This window comes from Rhincodon typus, chromosome 6 (assembly GCF_021869965.1).
Source record: "Rhincodon typus isolate 14 chromosome 6, sRhiTyp1.1, whole genome shotgun sequence".
NCBI lineage: Eukaryota > Metazoa > Chordata > Chondrichthyes > Orectolobiformes > Rhincodontidae > Rhincodon > Rhincodon typus.
Genome location: NC_063337.1, coordinates 24,568,310 through 24,584,662, shown reverse-complemented (window position 1 = coordinate 24,584,662; position 16,353 = coordinate 24,568,310). Strand labels below are relative to the sequence as shown.

General features: G+C 39.8%; 1 protein-coding gene across 2 annotated transcripts in view; it reads right to left on the bottom strand.

Moving 5' to 3' along the window:
* lhfpl6 (LHFPL tetraspan subfamily member 6) overlaps positions 1-16,353 on the bottom strand; it is a 167,454-nt gene that overhangs the window by 69,448 nt on the left and 81,653 nt on the right. Inside the window, exon 2 of one of the 2 annotated variants that reach the window (XM_048598243.1) lies at positions 3,042-3,277. The exons of the other annotated variant lie outside the window; for it this stretch is intronic. Within the exon in view, the coding sequence (XP_048454200.1) occupies positions 3,066-3,277 (212 nt within the window). The 3' untranslated portion in view covers positions 3,042-3,065. The remainder of the gene's footprint in view (positions 1-3,041; positions 3,278-16,353) is intronic. 2 annotated transcript variants of the gene reach the window in all.

Below are 16,353 nucleotides of genomic sequence, written 5' to 3'. Positions count from 1 at the left end.
AGCAGGCCAGGCAGCATCAGAGGAGCAGGAAAGTAGACGTTTCGGGTTGGGACCCTACTTCAAAAAATCAAAAAATTTTCTGAAGGAGGTTCCCAATCTGAAAAGTCAGCTTTCCTGCTCCTCTGATGCTGCCTGGCCTGCTGTGTTCCTCCAGCTCCACGCTGTATTAGATCTGTAAACATTTTTGCTATTTTTGGTGCTTCTTGCTCTTTACATTGCTTCCACCAGACCCCAGCCAGCCCACAGTTTATTTGAAGCTAGTTGAAGGTCTCTGTAAATATTACTCTGTTTCTTGCACATATCTAAAAAGTTGCCATAGATTTACTCCTCTTCCAAACATTTCTCAGTACTTGGAAATATTTAGCCAACACTCAGCAATGTAACAGTACTCTTGCTGCACTGAAATTCTAAGCACAAACATTTATTTTCTCTGCAGAACTATAATGTTACCCTTGATAAATATTATCTCCCAGTCACTTTTTTTTTTGCACACCTCTGGATGTATCATGATATCAAGCCTCTTCTCCATCTTCCTTGTGGCAAATAATGCACTCTACTTTTAGCAAGTTACCCACAAGTGAAGTTGAAAAGTCAGAATGTACAAACTTCCCAACAATTTATTTACCTAATCCTCCAAGTACGACCTGCCCTGCCTGTGATAGAGCCTGCGGATCATGCATGGGACTTATCAGCTATCTCTGAACCCATTAAACAGGACTGGAGGAAGTCATTCTCAATGCCGACAATCTGCCAAAGAAGATTGAACCACGAGCACTAGTTTGAGTGCCATGGCTGCAGGGGATTCCTGTATAGTCTTCAGGAAGAAAACAAAAATCAATTTTAATTCCTAACTTTCCTCATTTATCTTCTTCTTTGGACTCTGCAGCTTTAAAGGTGTCAATCTGAATTTACATTCAATTTGCTTTATACAGAGTAACCTCTGCTGTCATTTGCAAACCTATAGTGTGAGCAATGTGGTGCACATACCTTTGGAGACATCAATTGAATTCTCATGTATGGGTTTTACTGTCTATTTCCAGCAGTCAAATACTACCAGTGACACTTGGCACTGGGTCTGACATTTCAATTCAGCTTGTGAGCTGCCTGAGTTCCCATTCCATCATTTAGATGAGGAGTACATCTTTTTGTTCAAACTATCTGATGTCACAGAATTCCTGTAGCCAGAAGTAATAAAGGCTGAAAACAAAATTAAACACTAAAGAAATCAACTCAATGAAAATGGACTCATCTCATCTTTCTCAAAGCTCATATGCTGACTGCTGTTTAAGAGCAGTTTTAAGCCCACTTTAGATGGGTTCATTGATTTAAATTTCAAATCTAATTTATAAAGATCTCATATTCTGGGACTGCAACTGTTATGACAGTTCCCAATTAAATCTATTTGTCTAGAATCTTGATTATTATGCAGACGTAACTGACAGAAATATATTGTTATTGCCTAGATTCTGTCTATTTAATGGAAATGGGAAGAAAATCTGGATCTATGCTCCATGTACTAGGTTAAATATAGCCTTATTAGGAGATATTGGCCTTTGAACAGAGCCACTGGATACTAATCTGCGAGTATTTAACGTGCTTATCTGAAATTAAAATAATGAGTTAATGCCTAGCATAAGTCAAAGGTCATTGGCTATTTGCCTGGCAAGCCATCCCCAAGCAATTTCCTCTGTAAATCAAAATATGCAAATAGTAGGAAATCCTGACATCAAAAAAAAATCATAGGTACAAAATGGAAAGTTTTAACTTTTGATGATTATTCTGAGTTTTGGAGTTTGGACAGATGGAAAAACTAATAAATTAAGGTCACATTAGAGCTCAGAAACACCAAGAGGCAGAAAACTATAGCGGGGTTGTATATAGACCCCCCAAAATGTGTGGCAACTTGGAGAAGGCATTAAACAGTAAATTAGAAATGTACACAATAAAGGTATAGCTGTAATTATATGCAACTTTAATCTGCATATAGATTCAGCAAATCAAATCAGTAACACAGTAGAGAAGGAATTTTGGGAGTATGTACGAGTTGGTTTCCTGGATCAATACGTTGAGGAACCAACTACAGAATGGGCCATCCAAGTTTGTCATAGAAATAATATGCGAATAAATATTCTGTTTGATATTGAAGTGGACAGTGAGGTTGCAAATAATTTGAATCAGTTTATGACATTGACCTGGAAGATGAACGCAGCCAATGGTGAGGTTACAGAATGTGGCATGGGCTGCAGACATTGGTTTTGATCTTCTTAATGTTCAGCTTGAATAAACTAAGACTCACATAGAATAAATGGTATTTAAGTACTTTGATATAGAGTTGGGTATCATCAGTTTATACAGATTCTATTTCTGGGGATAATTTTCCAACAAGTTAATGAAGATCAATACCTTGGGAGTTCTTGCAGGCGACATTGTGAGGTAAAGGAAGAGACTTTTCTATATATGCTCTGGCTACAATTCAACAGGTAAATGTCAAACTAATGGCTTTAGATGAAGCTGGAGAATGGAGAAAGATAGTGGGTTGACTGATGTTGCAGAGATATTGACGAGGATGAGGAGAAATGATAAACCAATGGCACGGTTTGCTTTGTGACTTGTTTGAGGTTTAACTACTTAAAAGATGTACTTTTTGAGCATATTTTGTAACAAAGTAGGCAAAGGCTTCGAAACAAAATTGTTGCAAGATTACTGTTCTGTGTTCTACTGAAAGTGCAATAGTTGCATTAAAAAAAATTGGAACTGCAGTGAGGTGCAAACCCAAGGTTCCTTAATTTCTGGAGCAATCTGAACATGATAATTTACACAGAAGAATTTATCTTAAAAGGAGTCAGCGCCGCGGGCCATTTTCTTCTCCATTGGACATGTAGATTTAGTTTCACAAAATAATAGACCACTTAATTGTGAGTAGGAGATGAGGAGAGGGAGAATGGTTAGTATCACCATGATAGTATGTAGAAACACAATCATCTTTTACAAATGAAGCAACAATTCAAAGGTGATGCTGGCACTGAATATCTACTGTTTACCTTTTTTCAAAATTTGAAATCCATCTAAAATTCCTCCAGGAAAGGAGAGAGAGAGACAGCTGAAAGAACATCTATCACACAGCAAACATCCTTCGGACCCAACATGCATTCGGTAGACAAGTTCAGGAACTGACGTCTGGAAGATACTTGAACACCAGCTACTCTTCTTTTGTGATTTAAGATTCCAATCATTAGTTCATAGCGTTTTTCATGATGCAGTGAACCATCTTGAATTACTGAAAAAGTTATTGAGACAACGCTCAAAGATCTATTCAACTTTTAACAGCAAAATATCTATATCAGTTCTTTTTGCTCTCAGAGCCAACAGAATAGTCACAACCGTTCACTTAAACTCACAGAAATACATGTGCCATTATATTAATCACTCTTAATCACTGCTCTTCCTATTCTAATTGTGCAATGTAGGATGCATTTGTGCTGTTGACTCTCCATTGAATATTTCAATTCAATATAATTTCCTTTTTTTGCAATTTTGTGCTGCATTTTCCCTTATTTTTTGAAGGTGCTGAAACATGCTACAGCTTGTTTCCACAAGCGGCAACTATTCACCTATAGGTAGGCTAAATGATTGTTCTTTATATTTGAAGCAATATTGTTAAGCTCAAATACTGATATTTTTCCCTATTTTTCTCAATAGGGTGTTACTGAATAGCATTCAGAATTGGTAACATTACCTGATTTTGCTCTCTTGAAATGAGAAGCACTGAGGTCAATTATGCTGCCCTACCATTATCCAGGTTGAGATCAGTTTACTCAATATATGTCAGGTATTGAAATTTTGTAACGACTGTATCTTTTTGTTTTTGTGCTTTTTAAAATTGTGTACTGAAGTGAAGACGTACTGTTCTACAGCCAGTGTTTTAAAGGATTCCTGCATGCTTTGAAAAGCAAGTTACTTGATACTGTGTAAACCGTTATCTGAATAAGCAGCCAACAGTTTGTGTACAGATGCAACTATTGGCAACAAGAAGTAGACTGGTCTATGGACTAGTGACTATTTATTCATGACAAAAAGCCTTTTGCCTGCAAACCATGTGGAGATTGTTGCTCAGATAATTGAACAGCTTGGGGCTGGGAACAAGATAGACAAAGAGGTGTTTTGATCTCCACCAGCCGAGGAGCTGTCTCTTGTTCTCTGCTGTCAAAGCCTGTTTTAAACCTGAAGAAAACCATTTCAAATTTCCTTCAGCAGTTAGCTGTAACTCTTAATTAATAAGTCAGAGACCTTAATTAATTAAAAAGTCAGAGAACTAGACATCTTGTGTCTCTCACAGGCCAGGTGATATATCTAAAGAAAGATGACTGAAAAGCAACATTCTGACCATCATAAGAATCCAAAGCAACAAAACCAGAAATTTCTGGGAAAACTCAGCAGGTCTGGCAGGATCTGTGAGGAGAAGGCAGAGTTAATGTTTCAGGTCTAGTGACCCTTCTTCAGAACTGGCTGTTTTCATTAACTAATCGACAAATACTTTCATGGTCACCAATAATTAGATTAGCTTTTAATTCCAAATTTTATTAATTTATTTAAAATTCCACCATTGCTATGGTAACTCATGTCATCAGAGCAATAGTCTGGATCTCTAGAATGCCACCATCATTCCTCCTAATCATGAACACCTCTTGTGTTTCTCTGTTTTGTCCATATTTGGACCAGGGCTGTAATGAGGTCAGGGGCTGAGTGTCCCTGAGGGAAGCTAAACTGGGAGTCAGTGAGCAGCTGATGGGTAAGTAAGTACTGATGGATAGCACTGTTGAACACACCTTCCATCACTTTACTGACAATTGAGAGCAGAGTGATGGGATGGTAATTAGCTAGGTTGGATGGATCTTGTTTTTTGTATTTAGGACGTATCTGGGCAATTTTCCATGTTGTCAGGTAAATACAGTATTGTAGCTATACTGCAACAGCTTGGCTAGGGGCACTGCTCATCTGGAGATTATATCTTCAGTACTATTGCTAGCATTTTGTACAACCCTTAAGCTTTATATTATCCAGTACCTTCAGCCATTTCGTGATATCACAGGGATTGAATTGAATTGGTTGAAAGCTAGAATCTACAATGATGGTGACCTCAGGAGGAAGCCAAGATGTATCATCCGTTCAGCACTAGGTTTCAAATGCAGATGCTTCAGTTTTGTCTTTTTAGTGAAGTGCTGGGCCCACCCATTGTTGAGAATACAAACATTTGTAGAAGCGCTTCCTCTAATTAACTAATTGCCCAAATTCATTCATTACTGAATATTCCAGGACTGCAGAACTTTGAACTGATCCATTAGATATGGGATCAGTTAACTCTGACTATCTAATGCTTATGCTGTTATGCATGTAGTCCTCTGTTACACCTTCACCAGATTGGTAACCAGTTTTGGGTTTGTTTGGCGCTGCATCTGATATCCTCTCCTCGAGTCTTCCCTGAACCAGACTTGATGCGATGGCTTGATGATGATTGTACAGTAAGGATTATGCTGGACCATGACATTACAGATTGTGGTTAAGTACAATTCTGCTGCTGCTGATGGCACACAGTATCTCTTGGATGCTCGGGTTTAAGAGGGTTGTTAGGTCTGTTTAGAATCTATCCCATTTAGATAGTAGTGGTGCCACGCAACATGATGGATGATATCCTCAAACTGAAAATGGGATACTATCTCCACTAGAACAATTCAGCTGTCATTCCTACCAATTTTCTCATGGATGTGTGCACCTGTGGTAAGTCAACTGATAAATATAGGTTAAGTATGTATTACCCTTCCCATATACCATGGTCCCAGTTCAGCCAATATGACGTTAGGACTCAGCCAGTTCAATCAAATAGTGGACATTTAAGTCCCTCACCCAGATTATATTCTGTGTGAGATTTGGTGCTGCTGCCAAGTGAAGGAGTACTGATTCATTAGCTGAGGCAAGATCTTACAACATAACGAGCAGAAAGTTTTCTTGCCAGTGGTTGACTTGATGACTTGAGACATCATGGGCTCAAGATTCCCAGAGAAACCACTACTCCTGGTGGGTCAGTTCTACTGACAGGATAGGACATGACATCACCAGGGAGGTGATGGAGGAGTCTGGCAAATTGAAAAGTGTGATTTGGGTGAGTATTTTTTTGTCTGACTTTACCAGTCTGTGAAACAGCTGTCCAATTTTGAGACGATCCATGAACAAACAGAACTCAGTGTAAACTAGATGCTTCTTATTCATCTTCCTCATTGCTGGATTTATATGGTTTCACAGAGATAAGAAGGGATTTGGGAAATACAGAGTAATATACCCTTCCAAAGATGGTAAATGTCATTAGTAATTAAACAGAAATAAGACATACACTTTAGGTTGAAAATAACCAATCACTTTAATATTATGGCTAAGAAGCATAACACTGAGAGTGGAATAGCATATGACCTGTATCAGAATTAATGACAAGATTAAAACCTCATTGCCATTCAGTGCTAATTACCATCCTCAGCTTTGAAATACTTAATTTCTTTTACATATATATTGAAACATTCAGAGCCATGGAGCTGAAACAAGATGCGTTTGGTTTTTATATCAGCAAAGATATACCTCTCAAGCTGTAGCTCATTTATTTTGGATTAGCAGTACATTCTTTCAAGTTATTGACTACAACATGCAGCTGAAGCACCGTGACTAATTAGTCCTTTAGCAAACTAGCAATGTAAAATGAGGGACTTTCATCCTGCCATCTTTAATCGATCCAAAGCGTACATAAACAATGATGTGTTTTCATATACATGAACATTGTTACATTCACATTCAGTGTGAGCTTATGAACCCCCAGAGAGGATTTCAGGATCCGATTTCTTCAATACTCACTTCAATATTTCCTCTTCTTTAATTTATATGAGGAAAGTGGCAATGTGTGATGAAAATGCAAATATATCTTACAATTTTGCTTCATCTTCCCGGTTGCACCTTATCATCCTGCTCTTCCACCAACTTGTTAAAAATGATATAATATGGTTTTCCATATATGATTATCAAAAGGGATATACAGTCATCAGTAAATCTGCAGAGAGCTGATTATATATGTCCCCATCATTACTCTGCCACTGTGAACTGATAGAACAAATGGACTTTTAACATTGTATGTCACAGGACAGCAGAATGGCAGATTTTCTGAAACTGAAGCAATTTTTCACATTTCAAAGTCTTGATTAATAGGAATAATATTTGATCCTAAATTCATGAAAAAAGTCTTTAAAAAAGTAATTTCTTTCACAGGAGTCTCTAATTGGGACTCAGTCGTGAAGGGATTTTTAGGATGAATAGTGAAAAATCATTCTTTTAACTCGGGGGCAAATTGTTAACAACTGGGTACAAATTGAGAATTAGAATAAAAAGAACAAATGGCAGCTTCCACCAGATATCTACATTATTAACAACTACAAGAGGCAGAATGAAAGTTGAGATTTTCGACATCGCATTTGCATCATATTACCATCCACTATCTATGACAGGAAAATTCACATTAGCAGGAGCCAGTCCTTTACATGGATAGGGACTGTAGGTATTATTTATACCTGAAATTAGTTTCTTGTGGATTTGACTTGTGCCAGACAATAACTGAAGAAAGTAAAGCCTATTTATGCTTTTTATATGCTTCTATGTGACTTACAAAGACAAATCAACAGATACCTCTCATTTGAAAGATGATACAGTGCAAAGTCGATATTCAGTGTCAGTGGTATGACTGCATGGAGATAAATTGCTATGTTTGAATTACTGCAATATAACTGACTCTTTTCTGGAACTTCCTAAGGCCTCAAGTCTTCAAAGTGTTTATCCCAATTACCCATTTGAGAGTGCAGTTAAAAATGTAAGTGCTCCCTTTATTATCAAGAAATATTATTATACAACTGAGCCCTAAGGTTGGTCTTTGATGACAGATTTTCAGTGCACAAGATGGATGATTGCACACTGTGAGCTATCTGAAACGATTGTTAACTCGATAAAAAAAAATCAGAAATGTAGCCATTGACTGGGGAATTAGGAGATGTTAAAAATAGTGTTTTCACTATGACTGTTCTGCAAATCCCTTTGCTGAAAATTGTCATTATTTTCCCTTGTCTTGTCTCTTAAACAAGTCATGTAGACTTCAGTAGTGGTTGCAACACTTGTCAGTTTAGTTTCCAGAGGTTGAACATGCCCTGCCAAATCAAAATGAAGGAGCTTTTGTTCTTCATTAGAAAACTGAACAAAGGAATTTCATACAAGATAAAGCGTTGTCACAGAAGTTTGGATGAGATTCTTGCTTTTTTATATGTAATTATTTTATTTTCGAATGTCTTCTCTTCTGAATGTGTTGTGGTACAGAGCTTCTCTACCTCCATCATAGGCACTATCCATTTGTGAGAGAACTGAAAGGTCGGGCTGATATAGGGGACTGATACAGCAGTAGATGTGGTGGATCATAAGACCATAAGACGTAGGAGCAGAAGCAGACTATTCAGCCCAACGAGTCTGTTTTGCTACTTGATGAGATCATAGCTGATCCAACAATCCTCAACCCCACCTTCCTGCCTCTTCCCTTAATTCCCTTACTGATGAAAAATCTGTCTAAATTAGCCTTGAATATTCTATGTAAAGTCACAGACATTTCCTGTTCTTTCTGGCCACTATTGTGTGCAGGAGGTTTTATCCGGCTGCAGCTAATGGATAAACACATTTTGGAGCTGACACAGCAGGTGGACTCACTGTGGAGCATCTGTGACGCTGAGATTGTCGCAGACAGTACATTCAGTGAGGTGGTCATACCATAAGTAAAGACTGAACTTGGGGAAAAGGCATGGGTGACCACCAGGCAGAGTAGAGGAAGGCAGGTAATGCAAGAAACCCCTGTGATCGTCCTCCTCTCTAACAGATACACCATTTTGTGGGAGACGACTTCTCAGGGGATGGCACCAGGAGTCAGGTCAATGGCACCATGAGTAGTCCTGCTGCACAAGAGAGGAGGAAGAAGTGTCACAGATATACTGATTCACTCATAAGGGAAACAGACAGGTGTTTCTGTGCCCACAAAAGAGACTCTAGGATGGTATGTTGCTTCCCTAGTGCCAGGGTCAAGGATTTCTCAGAGTGGTTGCATTGTATTCTGAAGGGGAAGCGTGAATAGTTAGTGGTTGTGCTATATATCGGTACTAACAATATAGGTATAAAAAAGGATGAGGTCCTACGAACCAAGTAGAGAAAGTTAGGACATAAATTAGAAAGACTGTAATCACAAGTATAGAAATAACAGAATATATCAGATCAATACATGGCTAAAGAAATGGTGTAGAGGGCGTGGCTCAGATTCCTGGGACATTACGATCTAGGGAAGATGGGACAAAAACAAAGAAGACAAGTTTCATCTGGGCATGACTGGGACCAATGTCCTTGGAGGGCTGTTTGCAAGTGCTGTTGGGGAGGGCAGTTAAGAATCAATAAAATTTCTGAGCCTGGAGACACGTACAGCTCGAACCTGGTAAAGACGGCAGATTTCCTTCACTAAAGGCCATTAGTGATGAAGGGTCTAGGACCGAAACGTCAGCCTTCCTGCTCCTATGATGCTGCTTGGCCTGCTGTGTTCATCCAGCTCTACACCTTGTTATCTCAGATTCTCCAGCATCTGCAGTTCCTACTATCTCTATTGGTGAACCAGGTGGGTTTTTACAACAATGGACAATGGTTACGTGGATTGTCTTTATTTTAAATTTATTTTAATTTTATTGAATTCAAATTTCACCTCCTGCCATGGTGAAATTTCAAACCACATCCCCAGATCGTTAGCCTAGGACTCTGGTTTACCAGTCCAGTCATATTACCTCTATATCACTGCCTTCTCATGTACTGCTTGTGAATCTGCTAGGTGGGTCTTTTGATTTTGAGTACTGGTTCTCATTTATGTCTGGCTCAGTATCTCAGCCAGAAACTCAGCCTGCTGAGTAGCACACCAGCTCCGAGCCAGAAGGGCCAAACGCTAAGGACAGATGGAAGTAGGACAGCAGCGACTCCAGCTTCTCACAGCATCACCTTGTAGACACTCTTTTTAAACCTACTCCCTGCGTCCAGGTCAGTATTGTATTGGGCTCTAGGTACCAACCACTGGTGACTTGTGTGTTGGGTAGTTCACTGCCATCAATCCTCCTTTCTATGATAAGTTTAAGGACCAGTTTAATCCTCAATGAAAGCAGATAACCTACTAGACAGTCTTAACAAGAAGAGGCACTTGTTTTACAGAACAAGGTGTAGTTTGTCACGCGACAGCAATAGGTACAAGTAACATGAGCTAGTTAGGCATCTCCATCAGGACTGCTTGCAAGGCTGTCCAATGATCCACTCAAAAATCATATCTGATTGGGTCGAGCTAAAACAACTTGAAAGTTAACTCTTTCAGACCCATTTTAAACAAAATTTCCCCCAAACATTTTCCCCCATGTTAATATTTGTACATTCATATAAAAATATACCTACTTTTGTTTTTGCCACCACTTCATCTGCTCCACCCTCAAATTCTCCAAATTTACAAATACAGGGGGTCTGAGGGCAGGGTTGAGCAATTCCTTTAAACAGATTCCCTTCACACTTGGAAGACCAGTAGTTCTTTGGCTAGAGTACTGTTGACCTTAACTGTGAATTTTCATGTATTATTTCTCCACTGAAGGATCCTTTATGTTTTGGACATCCCTTGCAGAGGATGTTGTTCCTGTTAAACCCACTACTTAAACTCATTACTTTATTTGAAGGATCCTTAATCATCTGAATCCCCTAAGCCGAGGAATTCCTCTGTTAATTCCAGTTGCTCCAATTGGGCCTGGAGTCACATATAACTCAGACTTGGTAAAGATGGCAGATTTCCTTCACTAAAGGCCATTAGTGAACCAGGTAGGTTTTTACAACAATTGACAATGGACTGTCTTTATGTTAAATGTCTCTTTAAAAGATTTTTACAAACAAATATTAGACGTTCTGGTATAACAGCTCTGATGGCGCGAGAAGTAAATCATTGTCTGATGCACACAGCAACTCTGAAAACAAAGTCATAACTTCCAAACATATTCAGTGCTGTGTAATCTGTTCTTGGTTTTGCTGCTTTGATTCGACTTGATGCCCCTTGATGAATGTTATCTAACAACAGTTTTGGCCAGCTGTAAGAGTGGCTGTTGTTCCTATTATTGGCTATCCGACCTGTTGAGTAGAAAATGCCTTTCATTTATTCATTGCAAAGTAAGTAATTGTAAGGAAAAACGTCTGCATGTGGATCAAATGGATGTGGATACATTTCTGAAGAAGGGTCCTGACCCGAAACGTCAACGTTCCTGATCCTCTGATGCTGCCTGACCTGCTGTGTTCCTCCAACTCCACACTGTGTTACATCTGCATTTGGATATAAATTTTACCTGGTGGAGCTTTAATTATGTGAATGCTTATCATGGAAAATGGTTTCTTTGTTGAAACAAGCACTTTCTTCCTTGTAATATCCTGGACGAGGTAATTGGTTTTTGCCTTGACATCAACAGAGCATAATTACCAAAAAAAAAACAACTTGCATTTGCATTAACATTTTAAATATTGTCAGAATATCCTAAGGCAACTCACAGGAGAATTCTAACAGAAAATTTGATTCTGAGTCACAAAAGGAGACAGGTGGCTGAATGCTTGGTCAAAATCATAGGTTTTCAGGAGTTTTTAAAAGGCAGGAAGAGAAGAGGCAAGAGGTTTATGAAGGGAATTTCCGAACTTAGCTCGTCAGCTGCTGTAGTAAAACTATCCCAGATGCAATGACCAAAAATGAATGACTTGCGAGTGGTGAAAACAGATACATTAATAACTTCTAAAGGGGAACTGCATTTCTCCTTGACAAAGGATAATTTGCAGGATTATGAGGAAAATAGTAGGGCAATGGATTTAAATGAATTAATCATTCATGGGGTTGGTTAAATTTAATTATGTTGAATTCTAGATTTTAGTTGTTGTGGCTTCCCTATAATAAAAGAAACTGAATACCCATGTAACACAACATGTATCAGACAAAAAGAATCAGTGTGGCATGTATTCACTGTCCCAGTTACTGATATGACAGCCCAGTCAGTATATATAGCATAGAAGCTTAGCCTTTCTGAAAGTTCAATTGCAAAAATGCATTTGGGGATGAACAGAGAGGCAGGAAGTCAGGAAAAATGGTACAAGGAGTCCTGCTGCCATGCCATTTTATCCATCACAGAAAAATTGACAAAAAGCCTGCCTGGAGTATAACTGCACCACTTAATTCGCAAATTAAGAGGTTCTTTCTGCCTCTATTGGCATTTTACCAATGGCAGTGCAGCCTACTATCAAGTAGGGAGCCCAGCAGGAAGGGAGAGGTGGGGAGGCATGGGGGCCTCTTTCTGAGCACTCTTTGGCACATGGAGGGACCGCACCCTCCCAAATCTGCACCAGCAACTGCACCAGCATGCTGCCTGCCCCTTTGTCGCTTGAATGGCCCTAATGCTCCAGAACACGGCATGTCCAACAATGTATCCTTTTCCTCTTAGTCCAACTCTGACAACAGCCACCACCAAGCAGCGGTACTGCTGAGCTACCCATGCTCTAGTTGAGTTGGCATCTCGGAGGGGAGGAGGGGCAGATTCCTTGATATGATGGCAGCCCCGATGGTGGCCACTTCATTGAAATATGACCCCTAGGTCCTGCTGCCCCAATAAAGGAAGGTCACTTCCCTCTTATCATCCTGAGGCTCCTGCTGACTCTGAACAAACTGTAGCACATATTTTCAATCATGTTGGGTGTTACACGTTTCCAAGGATGAAAAGACAAGTTCTCAAAGAGCTTCCATAAACTAGAATATTAAAATGTGACATTCAATACACAGGCAAGATAAGCTATGATAGTCCCTATTTAAGTACACATGACAATAAGGTTTAAATCCTGGGTTTTCAGGAGTGCGGCATTATTTCATATGAAGTGGTGCAGCATGTTGATTATTCCAGGCTGATCTGGTACAGATGACAAGTTCTGATAATCAATTTTTATCAATTTAATTCTAATAATCAAAGTCAATATATTACATGGAATGGTGACCTGACTAATATGGCTATAAGCACTTGTGTCTGAGATTGAAAATATAATATATTAGCTTTTCACTCAACCACACTGTGCCTCAGGCACACACAGAAGTTATACAAACCGAAGGGCTGTTTTTATTTATTCATTCACAGGTCATGGGCGTTGATAGCTAGGCCAGCATTTATTGCCTCCCCTAATTGCCCAGAGGGAAGTGAAGAGTCAACAACATTGCTGCGGGTCTAAAGTCACTTGTAGGCCAGCAGTTTCATTCCCGAAAGGGCTTTTCTCAAAAGTCATCAATGGTTTAATAGTCATCATTAGGCTCTTAATACTTGGTTTAGTTTTATATTGAATTCAAATTCCACCATTTTCCATCTACCAAGGCATGCCTGAGTTTCTGCATTAACAGTCTAGCGGTAGTAGCCCTAGGCCACGACTGACGCTTCAATTTTAGTCTGTAGTCAACTTGTCAAACTGTTTGATTCAATTCATATGTTTTGAAATCCCTGGCAGAACAGTGCTTGAAATGTTTGGATAGCTGAAAACCCTTTCATACTGTAACCTGTCATACCCAATAAAAGAGGTATTGTCTGCCTGGGGCACCACATCCAGTAATGCAAAGGTCAAACCTTTTTCAAGCATACCCAAACTGAACCTGTTGCATAAGACACATTTAAATATTGAACATCCCAGTTTCTGCAGAGAAGTGTAGTTGCTAATTCTCCTTTCAAATCACCATGCTACTGATTATAATTTACACCTGTCAATTTGTTAACACATGATTAAACAAAGCCTTATGGATTGGCCTCATATCAGCAACTTCAGGGACCTCTGTCTGTGTGTCATGGAGCCAGTTCAATCTGTAACTCCTCCTGGCTTCAGTTACCAGAGTCTCTGTTGCCACTGCATTCAGCATTTCAAATAGGTCAATCCCAGCACAAGCAACTGACTAAACCAGCTATTTAAAGCCTTCTCTTAGTTACCTTTTTCCCTTACAATTTTTGCTCCATATCATTAGTTATAGATGTGGCTTATTAAACAAGGGGTGAAAGCAGGGTCCTAATAATATTCAGAGATAGTAGGAACTGCAGATGCTGGAGAACCTGAGATAACAAGATGTAGAGCTGGATGAACACAGCAGGCCAAGCAGCATCAGAGGAGCAGGAAGGCTGACGTTTCGGGCCTAGACCCTTTTTCAGAAAATAATAATACTTTCCTAACAATAATTTTCCTAATAATATTTTCAGCTTTTGTGCTGAAATGTGGACTTGAGAATCATTAAAAGAGAAATGCGCCTAACCATTCTACTTACTTTCTATACAGGCTGTCGCAAGTTCTGATTGATGATATGATCTGAAAGTCCAGATTCCAGGAATGAAATGCAGAGTGGCAAGCTCATGTGTTTAATGGGAATTAAGCACATTAAAATGCACTTATACATCAGAGATTAGAAAGGGTAAGATTGGGAAAAGACTGAAATACACATTTGAAAGTCTCAATTTTTTTCCAATATTTTTAATCTGGTCAGTGTTTCCAGGTACTCAATCCTCCTTTCTCAATTTCCTCTCATTCTATCTTAAAATTATGCTGAAGCATTAATTCTACATGCAGTATGTCACTACGTAGATTTTCCAAACAATAAGTGCCACATAATTGTAACACTGGAAGCATGAGAGCTGAATCTAATTCTGTATTGACTTGTCAGCAGACAAGCTAATGTTTCAGCAGGAATCATAGGTAGTGACTTGGACTGCGGATAGAATCATAGAATCCCTACAGTGCAGATAGAGGCCATTCAGCCCATCTAATCTACACCGATCCTCCGAAGAGCATCCCGTCCAGACACAGCTCCCTGCACTATCCCCACAACCTCACTTTTACCCTGGCTAATCCACGTAGCCTACACATCCTTGCACACTACGGACAATTTAGTATGGCCAACACACCTAACCTGCACATCTTTGCATTGTGGGAGGAAACTGGAGCACCACACAGACTCAGTGTGAAAGTGCAAACTTCACACAGACAGTCACCCGAAGCTGAAACCGAACCCAACTCCCTGGTGCTGTGAGGCAACTTGGCTAACTTCTCTTCCGTAACCCACAAGTGTGCAATACCAATTATTGTAGACCTAGTACCAATCTGGCTGAGAGCTCCAAGTTCAGGAGCAAAAACAGACACTCTCAGTCTGTGTTTCTCAGTGGCACCTGAGTCATCAAGGGAGATAACTGTCCATTCACAGACATAATCCATGAGGTGGAGAACCAGCATCATGAGTCAGGTGGTGAGCAAAACAGGGAGAAAATCAGGCAGGAAGATACTTGGGCTGAACACCATCTAAGGGCACATTTGAGAGATTGGGATCTGTCTGAGGATCAAGGTATAGAAAATCAAGGCTACGGTCTCTACAAGAGCCACAGGCATTTTGTGGTAATGGGCTTCGGCCACGATTAAATTAAATGGCAGAACAGGCTTTAGAGGCTGAATAGCCTATATCCCTGTTCTTATGATCTCCCTCCCCCAATTCCCATACACAGCCAAGCCAAGCCCCTGTTATAATCTGCTCTTTTACCCTCTTCTACAATTCCAGCAATTAACTGTTTCCATAGCAACTTTAATTTGTCCAGATATGCTTGCACACTGCATTCCACATAATGCTACAAATGAAGTGGCTCAGGTAGCATAATGCACTGGAGCTTGAATGGACTGCAAAAGGAACGGAGAGAAATAAAAACAAACAACTTTCAAGAGTCACTTAATTGTGTTTTTTTTCAGACTGTTAAAGGAATTAATAGGATAGAGAGAAATCTTATTACACAGATGAGGGAAATTAGTATTACGAGGCAGAACCTTAAAACCAGAGTCAGGCTTTTTAGAAAACCATGGGCTGAAGGGCCTGTCTCCATGCTTCAGGACTGTATGACTCTTTAAAAGAAAAGATGGGAGACCCTCTTTAAAGCAAGGCCAACCCAGTGTGCCCTCACATGGAATTAGGACCCCAGGTTCTGTCCAGGGCAGCTGCCAGCCGATCAGAGGCTTGCAGCTCTCACACTTGGCGGTGCCAATGGAAGGGTCTGTGGCTGTTACTGCTGGAACAGTACCCAGGATCACAGAGGACCAAGGCTCAGTGTCAGTGGTTTGTGGGGTCGGGGTAGGGGGGTGATTTTGGGGATTGGTCGCCAAGCACCTATTTATTTGAGATAACAAGGTGTAGAGCTGGATGAACACAGC